The 18,776-nt window shown below is 37.1% G+C and overlaps 1 protein-coding gene across 7 annotated transcripts in view; it reads left to right on the top strand.

Moving 5' to 3' along the window:
* The window catches only part of GALNT13 (polypeptide N-acetylgalactosaminyltransferase 13), a 652,766-nt gene that overhangs the window by 432,256 nt on the left and 201,734 nt on the right, over nt 1-18,776 (top strand). For all 7 annotated transcript variants that reach the window (XM_042243853.2, XM_042243852.2, XM_042243851.2 and 4 more), the window contains one exon: nt 10,192-10,309. In XM_042243853.2, coding sequence (XP_042099787.1) covers nt 10,192-10,309 — 118 coding nt within the window. The remainder of the gene's footprint in view (nt 1-10,191; nt 10,310-18,776) is intronic.

Here is an 18,776-nt window from a genome sequence, read left to right as displayed (position 1 = left end):
CTACTAGCGCCACCTGGGAAGCCCACTAAACACTTTACATACATAAAGATAGTTAAATGAAGGAGCTCATTGGGTAGCTCTAGATCACTGATGGCAAAATAATATAAAAATCTGAAATTTTTTAAATACAGATTTTGGAACATCTGGTTAATGTTTTAAGAGGAATTTTTATTTAGAGGAGTTAATCAGGGTATGGTTTGTAGAATACATTTTGGAAGTTGCAGACTGCAGAAGGAAGAACATTCCATAACAGTTGGAAATAAGGATGAAAATTGGATAACAGAGATAAGTGTCAAAAAATACTTAAAAAGGAGGAAGTACGTGGGAAATGACTGAATGAGGCAAATGATAAAGGTGCTGAATGGTGATTCAATGAAATAAAATCTGATGAATAAAGTCTTAGGACTTTAGAAGGAAATAGAGGTCTTTGAAAGAGAAGCAGACATGGAAGCACTTTCTCTGTTATATACACTGAGCAGAGTCAGGAAGAGTTTTTTAAGAAAGCATCTAGTGAGTGATTGAAAGAGCACAACCAATGCAGAAGAGAGAAGAGACTACATAGATTAAGAGTCAACCTCACAGAGGTGACACTAAAGGCCTAAGACCAAGTAAAGAGTTTAGAAAGAGAAAAGGTCCTCTGAGAGACCCTTGAGAAGACTACATTTTGAGATCTGACATCCAGCAACGGAAAGGAAGGGGCATCAGTAGGTATCATACAATATTCAAATTGGTAGAAGGGGAAAACTCTCTAGAACAATGCAGTGGGAGTCAGAGGTGAAAAGAATTTCAAGCAAGGAGGCTGATAGATTGTGTTAAATGCTTTCAAAGGAAAGGCTATTGAAGTTCATAATCAATAGCCTCTTCCAGAAAGAAGTTATTGCAGAGATGGGAGCAAGATCCAGATTCTAGTTAGAAGGTCAAGAGTTGAGGGAGTATATAAAAGCATCCTTTCAATAAGGTCACCAGTGAAAGATACAGAAAATATATGTTCCTGGTTTAAGTGAGCAATAGAATGGAGTGAAGATGTAGTTTAGGACAGAACTTAATTGAGCAGTTTTGTAAGCTCGAAGGGATAATCTAAAAATCAAAGGCATGAAATACAGATGTAATAGTCAATGAACAGAGACTTCCCTGATGGCTCAGCCGGTGAAGAATCTGCCTGCAATGGAGAAGACCTGAGCTTGATCCCTGGGTTGGGAAGACCCCTTTGGGAAGGAAATGGCAACCCACTCCAGTATTCTTGCTTGGAGAATCCTATGGACAGAGAATCTCATGGATAGAGGAAGCTGGCAGGCTACAGTTCATGGAGTCACAAGGAGCTGGATGTGACTGAGCAACTCATTTTCAATAGTCAATGAACAGGTAGCTGAAAGATTGCAGGTATACCTTAGAGGTTGTGGGTTTGGTTCCAGGCTACTGCAATAAAGTGAATATTGGGTTAAAGTGAGTAATACATTTTCTGGTTTCCTGGTTCATTTAAAAGTTACGTTTATATCATGCTGTAGTCTATTAAGTATGCAAGAGCATTGCATCTAAAACAATATATATACCTTAGCTAAAAAATACTTGCTAAAAAATTCTAACCATTATCTGAGCCTACAGGGGTGAAGGGTCTTGCCTGGATGTTGCTGTTGATGCCTGCTGACAAATCAGGGTGGGCTCTCTAGAAAGTTGGTGTGATTGTAGAAATTTCTGAAGACAGTAAAGCTTACCACATAGATTGACTCTTCCTTTCACAAACTATTTCTCTGTAGCATGTAATGTTATTAGATAACATTTTATTTACAGAAATCCTTTCAAAATTGGAGTCAGTCCTCTCAAATTCTGTCACTGCTTTACCAACTAAATTTATGTAGTTTCTAAATCCTTTGTTGTCATTCCCCAGTTTTCACAGACTCTTCACCAGAAATAGATTCCATCTCAATGAACTTTCTCTGCTCATTAATAAGAAGCAATTCCACATCTGATCAAGTTTTGTTATGAGTTTGCAGCAGTTCAGGCACGTCTTTAGGCTCCATCTCTAATTCTAGTTCTCTTGCTATTTCTACCTCATCTGCAGTTGTATCCTGCACTGAAGTCTTGAACCCCTCAAAGTCATTCTTGAGGATTGCAATTAACTTGTTCCAAATTCCTATTAATATTGATATTATGACCTCTTCCCATGAAGTGTGAATGTTCTTAATGGCATCAAGAAGGGTGAATCTTTTCCAGAAAATTTTCAATTGATTTTTCCCAGATCCATCAGAGGAATCGCTACCAGTGACAACTACAACCTAATGAAATGTATTTCCTAAAGATTAAGACGTGAAAATCAAAAGTACTGCTTGATCCATGGGCTGCAGAATGGATGTTGTGTTAGCAGGCATGAGAACAATATTAATGTTGTTGTACATCTCCATGAGAGCTCTACGGTGACCAGATGAATTGTCAATGAACAATAATATTTTGAAAGAAATCTTTTATTCTGAGCAGTAGGTCTCAATAGTGAGCTTAAAATATTCAGTAAACCATGTTGTAAACAGATGTGTTGTCATCCAGGCTGTGTTGCTCCATTTACAGGTAACAGGTAGAGTAGATACAGCACAATTCTCAAGGGCTTTAGGGTTTTCAGAATGGCAAAGTAGCATTGGCTTCAACTTAAAGTCACCAGTTTCACTAGCCCCTGATAAGACTATCTATCCATTGAAGCTTTGAAACCCAAGCATTGACTTCTCCTTTCTAGCTGTAGATGCTAAGATGGCATTTTCAGCCAACATAAGGCTGTTTAATCTACATGGAAAATCTGCTGTTAGTGTAGTGACCTTCCTTAATTATCTCAGCTAGAGTTCATATAATTTAAAGCTTCTACATCAGCACTTGCCTCTTCTCTTTGATTTTTATATTATAGAGACAGCTCCTTTCCTTAAACTGTATAAGGTAACCTGTTCTAGCTTCTAAACTTTCTTTTTTCTGGCTTGATAAAAGTGAAGAGAGTTAGGGCCTTGCTCTAGATTAAGTTTTGATTAGGAAATGTAGCTGATTTGATTTCCTATGCAGACCACTCAAATTTTCTCCATATCAGCAATAAGACTGTCTTGTTTTCTTATTATTCATGGTTTACTAGAGCAGCACTTTTAATTTCCTTCAAGAAGTTTTTCTTTGTATTCACAACCTATTTATTTGGTACGAGAGACCTATCTTTAGGCCTATCTTAACTTTTATCACAACTTCCTCACTAAGCTGACTCATTTCTACTTGTTTATTTGAAGTGAGATATGTGTGACTTTTTCTTTCACTTGAACACTTAGAAATCATTGTAGGGATACCAGTTGGTCTCAGGGAATAGGGAGGCCCAAGGAGAAGAAGAGAAATAGAGGAAAATTTGGATGGTATTGAAGTCAGAACACTAACAGCATTGATTGATTCTTGTTTATTCGCTCAGTCATGTCCAACTCTTTGCAACCCCATGGACTGCAAAACACCAGTCTTCCCTGTTCTTCACCATCTCCCACAACTGCAGCATGCCAGGAGTCCCTGTCCTTCACCATCTGTCAGAGTTTACTCAGACTCATGTCCATTGAGTTGGTGATGCCATCCATCCATCTCGTCCTCTGTCATCCCCTTCTCCTACCTTCAATCTTTCCCAGCATCAGGGCCTTTTCTTATGAGTTGGCTCTTCACATCAGGTGGCAAAAGTATGTGGAGTTTCAGCATCAGTTCTTCCAATGAATATTCAGGGTTGAATTCCTTTAGGATTGATTGATTTGATCTCCTTTCAGTCCAAGGGAATTTCAAGAGTTTTCTCCAACACCACAGTTCAAAAGCATCAATTCTTAAGTGCTCAGCCTTCTTTATAGTCCGTAAATAGTGCACTATAGGCTACATGAATACTGGAAACACCATAGCTTTGACTATGTGGTACTTGTGGGAAAGTCTCTGCTTTTTAATATGCTGTCTAGGTTGCTCATAGCTTTTCTTCCAAGGAACATATGACTTTTAATTTCATGCCTGCAATAATCATCTGCAGTGCTTTTGGAGCCCAGGAAGATAAAGTCTGTCACTGTTTCCATTGTTTCCCCACCTATTTGCCATGAAGTGATAGGACCAGATGCCATGATCTTCATTTTTTGAATGTTGACTTTTAAGCCAGCTTTTTCACATTCTTGTTTCACCTTCATCAAGAGGCTCTTTAGTTCCTCTTTGCTTTCTGTGATAATGGTGGTGTCATCTGCATATCCGAGGTTATTGGTATTTTCCCTGGCTTTCTTGATTCCAGCTTCTACTTCATCCTGCCCAGCATTTCACATGATGTACCCTGCATAGAAGTTAAATAAACAGGGTGCAATATACAGCCTTGATGTATTCCTTTCCCAATTTGGAACCAGTCCGTTGTTCCGTGTCCTGTTCTAGCTGTTGCTTCTTGACCTGCACACAGGTTTCTCAGGAGGCAGGTAAGGTGTTCTGGTATTCCCATCTCTTTAAGAATTTTCCACAGTTTGTTTTGATCCACACAGTTAAAAGCTTTGGCATAGTTAATGACCCAGAAGTAGATGTTTTTCTGGAGTTCTTTTGCTTTTTCTATGATCCAAAGGGTGTTGGCAATTTGATCTGTGGTTCCTCTCCCTTTCTAAATCCAGCTTGAATCCACTGGAAGTTTTGGGTTCATGAACTTTTGAAGCCTAGTTTGGAGAATTTTGAGCATTACCTTGCTAGTGTGTGAAATGAATGCAATTGTGTGGTAGTTTGAACATTCTTTGGCATTGCTTTTCTTTGAGATTGGAATCAAAACACTTTTTCCATTCCTGTGGCCACTGCTGAATTTTCCAAATTTGCTGGCATATTGAGTGCAGCACTTTCATTGCATCATCTTTTAGGATTTGAAATACTTCAGCTGGAATTCCATCATCTCTACTAGATTTATTCGTAGTGGTGCTTCCTAAGACCACTTGATGTAACACTCCAGGATGTCAGGCTCTAGGTGAGTGGTCACACCATCATGGTTATCTGGGTCATTAAGATCTTTTTTTGTATAGCTCTGTGTATTCTTGCCGCCTCTTCTTAATATTTTCTGCTTCTGTTAGGTCCATAACATTTCTGTCCTTTATTGTGTCCATCTTTGCATGGAATGTTGCTTTGTAGAGATCTCTAATTTTCTTAAGAGATCTCTAGTCTTTCCATTCTGTTGTTTTCCTCTATTTCTTTGTATTGTTTACTGAGGAAGCCTGTCTTATCTCTCCTTGCTATTCTTTGAAACTCTGCATTCAGATGGGTATATCTTTCCTTTTCTCCTTTGCCTTTGCTTCTCTTCTTTTCACAGCTATTTGTAAGGCCTCCTCAGACAACCATTTTGCCATTTTACATTTCTTTTTCTTGGGAATGTTTTTGATCACTACCTCCTGTACAATGTCAGAACCTCTGTCCATAGTTCTTCAGGCACTCTGTCTATCAGATCTAATTCCTTGAATCTATTTGTCACTTCCACTGTATAATTGTAAAGGATTTCATTTAGGTCATACCTGAATGGTCTAGTGGTTTTCCCTACTTTCTTCAATTTAAGTCTGAATTTTGCAATAAGGAGTTTGTGACCCGAGCCACAGTCAGCTGCCAGTCTTGCTTTTGCTGACTGTATAGAGCGTCTCCATCTTTGGCTGCAAAGATTATAATCCATCTGATTTCAGTATTGACCATCTGGTGATGTCCATGTGTAGAGTTGTCTCTTGTGTTGTTGGAAGAAGGTGTTTGCTATGACCAGTGTGTTCTCTTGGCAAAAGTTTGTTAGCCTTTGCCCTGGTTCATTCCATACTCCAAGGCCAAATTTGCCTGTTACTCCAGGTGTTTCTTGACTTCCTACTTTTGCATTTCAGTCCCCTGTAATGAAAAGGACATCTTTTTGGTGTTAGTTCTAGAAGGTCTTGTAGGTCTTCATTAACTGATTAAGTTGCCTGTTTTATAAGGGCATGGTTCATGGTGCCCAAACTACAATAGTAATGTCAAAGATAACTGATTACAGATCAGCGTAGTAAATATAAAAATAATTTAAATGTTTGAAATACTATGAATTTACCAAAATTGACCCAGAGACATGGTGTAGGCAAATGCTCTTGGAAAAATGACACCAGTAAGGGCTTCCCTTGTGGCTCAGTCGGTAAAGAATCCACCTGCAATATATTGACCTGGTTGGGAAGATCCCCTGGAGGAGGGCATGGCAGCCCACTCCAGTATTCTTTCCTGGAGAATCCCCATAGACAGAAGAGCCTGGTGGGCTACAGTCCATTGGGTCACAAAGTGTCAGACACAACTGAGCAACTAAGCACAGACTCGACTCAGAGTTGCCATAAATCTTCCATTTGTAAAATACACAATATTGTTGAAGCTCAATCAATGTGTGATTTAAAAAGAAAACAAAAAGAAAAAGTGTGCGTATAGTCAGAAAAGAGCTGACTGAGGCAAAAGAATGAATACTATTCCACATTCAGAGGAGAGAAGACATCCCCCCACGCCCCATCGAGACAAGAAGAAGGAAGAGGCCCTGAGAAACACACAATATTAACATAAAGATTGAGAGAGGTTAGAGTTCATGACTGAGAGAGCTTAGAATTTATGCATTGCCTTAATCTTCAGTTTTTTGAGAAGAGTCTGAAACTTTTGGGGAAGATGCATATAAGATGAGACAAACAGATAAAAGTAAACAGATAAAAGGATTGTTAGCTGTTCATGGCCTGAGCAGACAATCAATAACATGGACTTTTATCATGACCAGATGACCTCAGCCTATTGCTATTTCAATGATTCTCGAGGTTTTAGGAACAGAAATGGATGAAGAATGGTAAGTTTACCCAAGAACTAATATTTCTTGTTGTTGTTCAGGCGCTTGGTCCTGAATGACTCCTTATGACCCCATGGACTGCAGCAGGCCAGACTTCCCTGTCCTTCACCATCTCCCGGAGTTTGCTTAAACTCAAGTCCATTGAGTCAGTGATGCCATCCAACCATCTCGTCCTCTGTCATCCCCTTCTCCTCCCACCTTCTATCTTTCCCAGCATCAGGGTCTTTTCTAATCAGTCAGCTCTTCTCATCAAGTGGCCAAAGTATTGGAGCTTCAGCTTTAGCATCAGTCCTTCCAGTGAATATTCAGGACTGCTTTCCTTTAGGATTGACTGGTTTGATCTTGCAGTCCAAGGGACTCTCAAGAGTCTTCACCAACACCATAATTCAAAAACATCAATTCTTCAGTGCTCAGCCTTCTTTATGGTCCAACTCTCACATCCATACATGACTACTAGAAAAACCATAGCTTTGACTATACAGACCTTTGTCTGTATAATATTAATATTTATAAAAAGAATGTAGTCAGGCAAGGAGAGAGAACCTAGTGTGCTCAGCTAGATGTTTACTGACATAGTAGGATCTCGGAGAGTGGGTGGGAGGAGGAAGTATATGATGTGTAAAGGAGATAGTCTGTGAGAATATGGAGTAGCTAAAGAACCATATCATCAAAGGGACTTCGTAGGATTTAAATAGGAAGCATTAAAAATTGAAGCTTGTATTTAGTGCAGCAGATTTCAAAGTTCAGCATCTTGGATCTGAAGTGTTTTTAGATGATTTTGCAATCCAAAATGAGAGCATGTATATGGGGAGCCAAAATTAATTGAAGGACACTTAAGACTTTTGTTAGAATGATTAACATTAGCCACTATAAAGATTTATTACCAAGCCTTATTAACTATTTATAATGTGCCAGACACTATGCTAAGTACTTTAGTTCTATTTACTCAGTTCATCTTCACCTACTTGCTGGGTGGTAGGTAATATTCACAGCCATTTGGCTGATTACTTTCCCCCCCAATATAATTGATTGAATTGTTTGGTGTGACATTGTAGAGATGCTTAAAAAGATCATCTTAGCTAACTCAACTATAATCAAGGTTTTATATTTTCTAAATACCCTGAACACTTAAGGTCTGCACAGGTGTATGTAAATAGTTCATGGGCGACATTACAGAGCAGTTAACTTAGAATAGAACATGCCACATAGCACTGGCTATGGCTGTAGATATTATTTAAGGCAGAATAATATCTCTGAACTGTTTGAGAGAGATAACTGCTATTTCAAATACACAGAAAAAAAAGTCCTAGTAGGATCCATCTTCAGAAAATACAAGATTTTTTTTTTTGAGCAATTGCAAATTTTTAAAAGATTTTGTTACTTTAAAAGTGAAACTTATTTGAGCCATTCTTATGATTAAAATGTAATTTATTGTTGCCATTTATTATATATTTCTCACATATTTGTAGGAATCATCACCAACTATAAGATGAAATTCAATACATGTATTTAAGTTAAATGCATTTGTTCTTTACTAGTAAATATACAAGTGAATGGGCACTCTGAACTGATCATTAAAAATGCACCATTTAACATTCTTAAGCACTTAGTTACATTATAATAGGATAATTGCAGCAATTTCTGTTCCTCATTTCATTAAATAGACTATTCAGCAGTGTGGTACCTTACATAGTTATTTCCATGGGCTTCAAAACCCCAGTCATGTGAGGGTCATGGCTACTTCATAATTGGCATCTGCTTAGCTTTGTTATTGTTTCTCATTACAACTCAGTAGGTCAATGACACTGTCCGTGATAGGAACCCAGTAAGACTAGAAGCAATAAAACAGGTCAGACCAAGTGAGGCTCTGCTGCTGCAACTGAGGGACAGTTAGTTGCCTGAGTGTAAAACAGTGACAGCACTGGGAGAAACAGAGAACTCTGTGATATGGTAGGTATCCCAGTACAATATTATATTGAGGTTTTTCAATGAAATACACTGTTCAGTTTGAGGACATGAGCACATCCTGTGGCAGAAGAGGATATAATTTTGAGAAAAAACATTGAGTTTTCTAACAATCTCAAACTGCCATTGAATAACACAGAGTTTAATCTGAGTATACTTTATACCAGGCCCTTGGTATCCAAGGTTCCTCCACATCAGATGACTCACCCAACACTGGATTGTGTAGAAGTGTGGCATTTACTGTTTAAAATATTTGCATATAAGTGGACCCAAGCAGTTCAAACCCACATTATTCAAGGGTCAGGTGTACCTGAATGCACATCCTAAATCTAAGTTACTAGACCAGTGCTTCCGATCTAGTAAATTTAGCAGCACAGTAGAATCACTTAGGACCTTTACACACTATCAAAGATCTGGACCCATTCCCGGCCAATTAAATCTAAACCTGAGAGAATTACCAAAACCTGGAAGTGTAGTTTTTCAGGGTGTGTCAAGTGCTGCTAATGTGCTATGAAGCTTGAAAATCTCTATTCATAATCATTGGTTTATAGATAGATTCATTTGTGAACTAGAACTTTCTTTTTCAGTTTCAATGTATACTGCTTTTACAGAAAGACTTTGTGTAGGTCACTGATTTTAATTAATCTTTTAAGATCAATAATTATTCCTGGTGAAAGTTAGCACCTGATTTCTTAGTTTCTACAGAGAAAGTTTGAATGTGAGAACCAAAATCATTTATTCCTAGTAAAAAGTTTTGCATCTGTGCCAAATGTCCTTCTAAACCCGTGAATGGTATACAGGATTTATGTTTGTCTATAGGGTTATATGATTCATTTTATCATTTTAATTAGGTAAAACAATTAGCTGTAGACAATTAGATGTGAAGCTATTATGATACTTATGTAACTATTATTAGATACTTAATGCCTATAAATATTTCACAGCACTTTTTTTTCCTATTCAAATAGATTGTCGATCTTTTCATAGAGAAACCATTTCCATAAGTTTCTGGAGTTCATATTAAAATAATTTATAATTAGGTGACAGGATCACAACTAGAAGTTTCATGACTAGTTCAGCTCTTTAAGGATAGTGATAAGAACACAGATTTCTCTTCCCTATGCCTTTCACACAGTATGTATATGCCCCTGTCTTAAATGGCCAGTGTTCCTTATATCTATTTGATCACCCATAAGAAAAACTATAGGCTAATCTAAGTTTAGTTTTACAGAAAATGTGAAATAAAATGCTGTTTATTAATTTTAAAACCTCTTATAATTTGGCTTTATGTTTCCAGTTTGAAATTTTTAAGTATACTGCTTTTTATTTAAAATGTTTTAGAAATACTTGCTATAGTCTCATTAAACTCCACATATTGTTTTCAAAAGATATTCTTTTGTTTTTGTTTTTTTTTCAACTAGGACCCCAACTATGGCTGGTGGCCTATTTTCTATTGACAGAAACTACTTTGAAGAGATAGGAACTTACGATGCAGGAATGGATATCTGGGGTGGAGAGAATCTTGAAATGTCTTTTAGGGTAATTTCATTTTACTTTATTTTTGATTCTGAACATACTATGCTGTAGCATGCATGTGTACACTCAGTAATTTACTGTCAGATCTTTTTTGTGAAGTGATACAAATTACTGATCAGTTGGTCATTTTAATACTTGTTTAGAAGCTAGAGTCTTTTTGCATGCAATATTTACCATTAAATGGGAAATTAGAGGCATTTTTAAAATTTTCAAAGTAATTCTTGTATACATAGTTCAAAGGTATTAGCACTTTTAGTTTTTTAATTAAAGAAGGGCTTTATTTTTGAAATAAAACATTACCCTAAAGATCACTTGGTGTTTTTGAACTGAAACTTGAAAGTGTTATGAAATATGTATTTACAAGTGCTGCTTGAGGTTATTCTCAAATACCTTTAAGAATAACCTGTGTTCAAAAGCATTCTGGATAATTCAAGTAGCATGACTGTTTTCGCAATCATAGACATTATTGTTTGATGAATAAGTTGCATGCAAATGTACTTTTAAATGGCCTTCCAAGTAAACAACAATTAAGAATTAATCCATCATATATCTGATACTAGGAAATATATTAATAATTTTAATGTTGCATTTGAAAATTTTAAATATGAACACAATAAGTGTTCCTTCTTACTAAGAAATCATGAGGAATAACATACTGTTTTTTTCTTCAAACCACATTCAATATCATTTAAAAATTAGTTAAATTAGTAATACTGTTGTTTTTTCCTTCTATAATTTGACATGTTATTTGAAACACTATTGTTTTGCTGCATTATTTGTACAACAAAATTATTACAGTTTAGATATATTTATCTATGAAGTTCAAGAGTTATGCCTTTTAATTTCTCATTTAGAAAGTAAGCTTTATCATTCACAAATATAAATATATTTGATGTTATGTAAGCAAATGTCAAAATCTGAGAATAAGTATTACTTTGAGTTTATATAATGTGAAATTTAATGGATCTTGAATAATATGGATTATTTTAGAAGCACTAGGATGTCTTTGTTATACAACTTTTTGCCTATAAATCTTCCTTACAGTCCAGTGTCTGAGATCATTAGTTAATGGAATTTTATTATTTCTATATTTGTTTATATATTTATAGTCCAGTGGAACTTGCCCCACAAGGCTTAATAGCATACTTAGGATTGTCTTCTTCCTGTCAAGTATGTGATTCATCTTTGCACAATCTTTGGAACATTTGGAGACCCGAATTTTTTACTCAGTGTAGTTCTCAAAGTACAGAATGTAAAAGCTAACAGTTAAAAAAGAAAGAAGGAAATAGATGGAAGGAAGGGAGTTAGAAAGGAAAGAAAGTATATTCAAAAGATTAAAAACAGTTTTCTCATATCCTTAGACTTAATGAAGAGAGTATTTTGAACATTAATTAACCAATATTCCTTGAATGCTGTGGTTGAAATTCATAAGGGAAAAAACCAACATAGCAACATTAGTAATATCTAGTGATCCTGTTGCTCATCTTTTTCCCCTTCTTTTCTACCATCTTATTCACCTTCTTTCTGCTCACCTGTTAAGCTTGATTCTCTGTCAATAGACTCTCCTTACCTTCATCACAGAGCTCTCAGAAATGGATGGGTGATCTTTACCTAACTGATTGAAAGATGCATTAGGGAACAAACTACTTAGGAAAGAATTTAGTGGAATAATATGATACATCTTCTCTGTAAGAAATGAAGTACTCATAAGCGAATGTTCTTTGAATGTTTAAAACATTCATTGTCTTTAGTTTCCGTATATTATCAGCAGAAACAAAGTGTGTATTTTGCTCTTTATTAGTCTCTTGATTTGTGTTTTCCTTTTCTTTGTGTGACATGGATATGTGTTTATTTAATAGTTGGTACCCTGGCTGAGGAAGATGTTGAATAAGAGAAAATGCTAGAACAATATGTTAGCAAAGGGATGACACTCTCCTTTAGATTAATTTTATAAAAAGATGTGCGACTTAATGAAATGAGAATATGTTAGAGATTCACATTCAGAAGATCTGTGTCTAATACCCAGTTTAATTATTATACAGCAAACATACGGAACATGTAGTATATTTACTACACTTGACAGATACTGAGGCTGCAAAAGTGAATAAGGCCTGGTGCTTTTACTCTCATAGGCCTTTCCAGATGGTTCAACCCATCTGCCAGTCCAGGAGACATGAGACTCAGGTTCAGTCCCTGTGTCAGGAAGATCCCCTGGAGAAGGGCATGGACAACCACTCCAGTATTCTTGCCTGTAGAATCCCACGGACAGACGAACCTGGCAGGCTATAGTCCATGGGGCTGCAAAGTCAGACACGACTGAAGCAAGATAACACACTTTTACTCTCAAAGAAGCAATACATAGGCATTATTGTCAGGAAAATGTAGTAGATTTTTGTTTTATACATAAGGTTTTCTTGTCACTGTCATGTTAGTATAGGAACATTTTTATTGGGTAGTCACTTCAGTTCAGTTCAGTTCAGTCTCTCAGTTGTGTTGACTCTGCGATCCCATGAATCGCAGGATACCAGGCCTCCCTGTCCATCACCAATTCCCAGAATTCACTCAAACTCACATCCATCGAGTCATTGATGCCATCCAGCCATCTCATCCTCTGTCATCCCCTTTTCCTCCTGCCCCCAATCCCTCCCAGCATCAGAGTCTTTTCCAATGACTCAACTTTTCGCATGAGGTGGCCAAAGAACTGGAGTTTCAGCTTCAGCATCATTCCTTCCAAAGAACATCAAGGGCTGATCTCCTTTTGAATGGACTGGTTGGATCTCCTAGCAGTACAAGGGACTCTCAAGAGTCTTCTCCAACACCGCAGTTCAAAAGCATCAATTCATGTCTAAATCTTCGCAACCCCATGGACTGGAGTCCGCCAGACTCCTCTGTCCATGGGATTTCCCAGACAGGAATACTGGAGTTGTCATTTCCTTCTCCAGGGGATCTTCCTGACCCAGGGATCAAACTCCTGTCTCCTGCATTACAGGCAGGTTCTTTACCATTAAACCACCTGTGGAGGCCATATATAGACAATTATTCAATATCAACTGTGAAAAGGTGATTATAATAGTAGTAAAGATGGAAAAAGTGAAGAAGAACCAAAGAGCCTCTTGATGAAATTGAAAGAGGAGAGTGAAAAAGTTGGCTTAAAGCTCAACATTCAGAAAACTAAGATCATGGCATCTGGTCCCATCACTTTATGGTAAATAGATGGGGAAACAGTGGCTGACTCTATTTTGGGGGGGCTCCAAAATCACTGCAGATGGTGACTGCAGCCATGAAATCAAAAGACACTTACTCCTTGGAAGGAAAGTTATAACCAACTGAGATGGCATGTTAAAATGCAGAGACATTACTTTGTCAACAAAGGTCCATCTAGTCAAGGCTATGGTTTTTCCAGTAGTCATGTATGGATGTGAGAGTTGGGCTATAAGAAAGCTGAGCACCGAAGAATTGGTGCTTTTGAACTGTGGTGTTGGAGTAGACTCTTGAGAGTCCCTTGAATTGCAAGGAGATCTAACCAGTCCATCCTAAAGGAGATCAGTTCTGAGCATTCATTGGAAGGACTGATGTTGAAGCTGAAACTTCAATACTTTGGCCACCTGATGTAAAGTGCTGACTCATTTGAAAAGACCCTGATGCTGGGAAAGATTGAGGGCAGGAGGAGGAGGGGACAACAGAGGATGAGATGGCTGGATGGCATCACCGACTCAATAGACATGAATTTGGGTCAACTCCGGGAGTTGGTGATGGATAGGGAGTCCTGGCGTGCTGTGGTTCATGGGGTCCAAAGAGTCGGACATGACTGAACGACTGAACTGAACTGAACTGAAAGATATAGTTGTCTTATAAAGCTCTGGTCTATATAGACTTGAGGATGAAAAACCAAGAAGTATTAAATGCCTGCAAAATATTTTTATTCTGGCTGATTTATAGATATTTAAGTCAATCCAAAGGTATATCCTTTAGGGGATTTATTTATAACAGTATCACTTGATCTTTGATGCCCAAAGTATTGTAAATACTGACAGACTTTGAATATCTGATCAAAATGATAGACCTTCCAAGAAAGAAGCATCTAGTCTCCTGTACACCATAGGTTTAAATACAGTTTCAAAGCATTGGAAAAAACACTTGAAGTCTCTGGATAAAAGATCTTGGCATAAAATAATAGTGACTTCTAATATGTATGGAACTAGTAAGTAGAATAGTTGAAAATTGAACCCCAGAATTCTGAGACCAGTGACTGTGCTGCTGATTTCTATAGCACTATTGTCCCTAATCAGATTCATCCCTCCATAACATGACAACACCCCAAACAGTGGTATCATCAGGAGAAAGAGGAGAAGTTAATATATAAATGCAATCTTCTTCCAGAATACTGAGAAAGTGGCCTCATCTAGTGATTTAATCTTTTTCTAATAGGCTGTAGCCTCCTATGCATAATACACATCCAGTGAAAATACATACAAGTAGATCCAAGTGCTTGTGAAAAATTAGTCTCAGATACTGTTTTCCACTTCATTACACAACAATCATCAAAATAACATAAGTCCTAAAATATAAATGTTAATTTTTAACTGATATTTATTTCCTGCTCAATAGGTGCAGGGCATAGAGTTGTGAACAAAATAGACAAAAATGTGTGTCCTATGGAACTTATATTTTACGGAAGGATACAGACAGTGAACAAGAGAAAATATGTTACAATGTTAGTGTTTAAGAGAAAAAAACTAAGGAAGGGAAGAGGAATATGAAGCAGCAGATGTTGGAAATTCTTAGTGGTTGAAATTCTAGATAGGAGGAACTCAGAAATGAATATCCATGTGAAATAGTTTATGACAAAATTAACCCAGTATGATATGAATTTATCATCAAAGGTGTATCTATCTTTAAATAATATCCCTGATGGCAGCATCAGTACCATCCAAAAAGCATCCCCACCAAAAGTCCTTGCCTTGCATGAGGCACTAGCACAAGGGCAGTATTTCTAAAAGCGCACAATATATGAGATAATCTGCATTGTAGAACCAATTGAGTCGTAAAAAGTCAGAAGGCAGCAAAGGACTCAGAAGAGTGTCCCCCTGCCCTGAAATGTGGTGGTTGTGGTTTAGTCACTAAGTCAGGTCTGACTCTTATGACCCCATGGACTGTAGCCTGCCAGGCTCCTCTGTCCATGGGATTTTTCTAGGCAAGAATAGTGGAGTGGGTTGCCGTTTCCTTCTCCAGGGGATCTTCTCAAGCTAGGAATTGAATCCACATCTCCTGCATTGCAGGCAGATTCTTTACCAACTGAGCTACAAGGGAAGGTTACAAGTATGGTCTGGAAGGAGGCATCGTGGGTTCAAGACCAAGGCTCTAGCACCTATTATCTGTGTGAGGGTAAGGCATCAGGTCTCCTAAGCTCTAGTTTGTCCATATATGTAAGAAAGATTACATCACTTTTTTGATTTGTTCTAGCCCACTCCAGTACTCTTGCCTGGAAAATCCCATGGATGGAGGAGCCTGGAAGGCTGCAGTCTATGGGGTCACTGAGGGTCAGACGCGACTGAGTGACTTCACTTTCACTTTTCACTTTCATGCATTGGAGAAGGAAATGGCAATCCACTCCAGTGTTCTTGCCTGGAGAATCCCAGGGATGGAGGAGCCTGGTGGGCTGCCGTCTATGGGGTCGCACAGAGTCGAACACGACTGAAGCGACTTAGCAGCAGCAGCAGCAGGGGACTATTAAATGCGATGGTGTACATAGTGCTGATCACCCCCATCTGTCACACATAAATTGTGTCATACGTGGCAGATGTTATTGTTTTAATGGTCTATGCTGTGCGGTTTTGAACAACTCATGACACTAGTCAGCATCACTTAATTTGTCAACTTAAAAATATGCACAACATGATAGTTGTGAGTTAAGTTTTATTTGGGACAAAATAAGGACTGAGCATGGGAGACAGCACCTCAGATAGCTTTGAGAAACTGTTCCAAAGAGGCAGGGGGGAAAGGTCAGTCAGTATATATGTGCTTTTGGTAAAGGGGGAATACATGGAATCAAATACATATTTTTCCAGAAACTTTCTACTGATCCTGTGAAGCTTCTGCTAGTCACAAGAAACAGCTATTACCATTAAGGATTTTAGTTCTTTTCTAGATGAGGAGATACAAAAATGGGCATATAAAATCGACCTAAAAATACATATCTAAAGACCTGACCTGCTAGTTTTCCTGGAGCACAAAGTGTCTCACTTTTGCTCTCCACCCTGAACTCCTTCAGGAGACATTGGAGATCGGCAGTTGCAGCAGCACATAATTTAATCCTTGTAGAGGAAGATGGCAAGTGCCCATGTGTGTGCTAAGTTGCTTCAGCCATGTCCAACTCTTACAGCCATGTGGCACTGTAGCTCACCAGGCTCCTCTGTCCATGGGAATTCTCCCAGTAAGAATACTGGAGTGCATTGCCATTTCCTACTCCAAGGGATCTTTCCAACCTAGGGATTGAACCTGCATCTCTTACGTTTCCTGCATTGACAAGCGGGTACCCATGGCAAGTTCCAATTTGTAGTTGACAAGTCCAGTGTATGTTAAGTATACTTCAGTAAAGTTGATAAGTATTAAAGCCTGCATGCATGCAAGTGCGCGCACACACACACACACACACACACACACACACACACAGAAAAAGAGAAACATCTTCCAAAGAGAAACAAATGAAGAAAAAATGTAACTGATGATATCCAGTCAGCTATAGACTTCTACAGTCTAGCTGGGATTCTCATTGTATCTTAGCCTAGTTTCTTTTTACATACCCTCAGTATGATTCTAACTATCTACCTCTCAGGACAACTATGTAGGTTAAATAAGACAATACTTATTGAATTTTTTATGAACTGTACCATACTATGGAAATTTTCATTTTATTATTATCACTACCCTTAAAAATAAGCTCTTTTGACAACAATCAGTAGTTTAATTAACAGAATGGGATTTACTTCAAATGCCCCAATTTTCTTTTCTTCTAGATCACTATAAAAGTAGCAATATATTTATCTGAAGAACATGTTTCATGATGTGAAGTCCATTTATATTGAAATTTCACAAGCAATGAAGTAGAAAAGAAATTTGAGTTGACATAATATATAATGGAAAAATGAAAGGCAGAGGTTCTTATCGAACAGAATAGCTTGGTAAATGAGGTGAAAAGTTTGTAAACATTTTGGGGATTGTAGTACTAAGGTTTGTGATATTATTCAAAGTAATGAATTTTCTTAAAAAATCTGTGCAATTATAATTTTTACAACTGAAAATGTCAATCATAATTATTAAATAGAAATAAATTTTGACAAAAGTCTAGTTGAGTTATATCTGTTAGAACTGTTTGCTTTATTTAAATTTAATTCATGTAAATTTGAGCATATTGGATTGTCTGTCAGTATGTAAAACTTGACCATTTTTGTTTTATTTGGCTAGTCATAGAAACCAGACTATAATAGAAATCTTTTAACTAAATTAACTTAATCTAAGTTCATGTGTTATCACCAATTTTGGTGAAGATGGTTTTGTAGAACACTTTTATTTAAACATTATAAAGTACTGACTTAATATTAACATAGAAACTTCTTAACCTTTTTCCCTACCCCGGATATATTGGCAAAAATTGTATCTATTTGAGTTTTACAACATGATGCTATACATACGTGATGTGGGAAATGATTACTACAATCAAGCTAACTAACATATTCATAACCTCACATAGTTAAGACCTACTATTAACAAATTTCAGGTATGTAACAGAGAATTATTAACTATAGTCACCAAACTGTACATTAGATGTTAGAACTTATAATTGAAAGTTTGTATCTTATTAGCCTCTTTTAAAGTCTAAGTGGTCATAAACAGACATAAAAGTGTAAAAGATTTTGTTCATGTATACCTCCATAAAGAATATAAACCACTAGCAATTATTTAGTCCAGAAAACTACTCTAAAGTTATCTATCTGGTGCAGGATAAACCTTAAACATGCTGCAGATGGCTTACAATTTTTACTTCTGTGCTTACAATAAGATTTTCTGGCATTTGGGCCACCACTCTAACTTAAACAGTTGTTTAAACATATCTCTTCAGTCTCTTTATTGTTTGTTTAATTGAAATTATAGAACAAGATACTTTTAGGTAAGGGGTAGCTAAGACATTGTTTCTAGAGGCTGTATTACATCTATTATATATATTTCAGAACATTGGGTCAATAGGATCATACAATATTTAATTTAGATACATATGGAAAACTCTATTTTCTAAAATAAATGTGTTAGAATTTTATTTTGAATGTTAGCCATAATGCATACTTGATTTCCTTGCTCCTTTAGAAAACACAAGGGAACCACAGGAAAATTAGATATATATGGAATTTAGAAAGATGGTAACGATAACCCTGTATGCAAGACAGCAAAAGAGAAACATTAGAATAATGTTAGA

Source organism: Ovis aries, chromosome 2 (assembly GCF_016772045.2).
Source record: "Ovis aries strain OAR_USU_Benz2616 breed Rambouillet chromosome 2, ARS-UI_Ramb_v3.0, whole genome shotgun sequence".
Classification (NCBI taxonomy): domain Eukaryota; kingdom Metazoa; phylum Chordata; class Mammalia; order Artiodactyla; family Bovidae; genus Ovis; species Ovis aries.
This window is presented reverse-complemented; position numbering and strand designations above follow the sequence as displayed.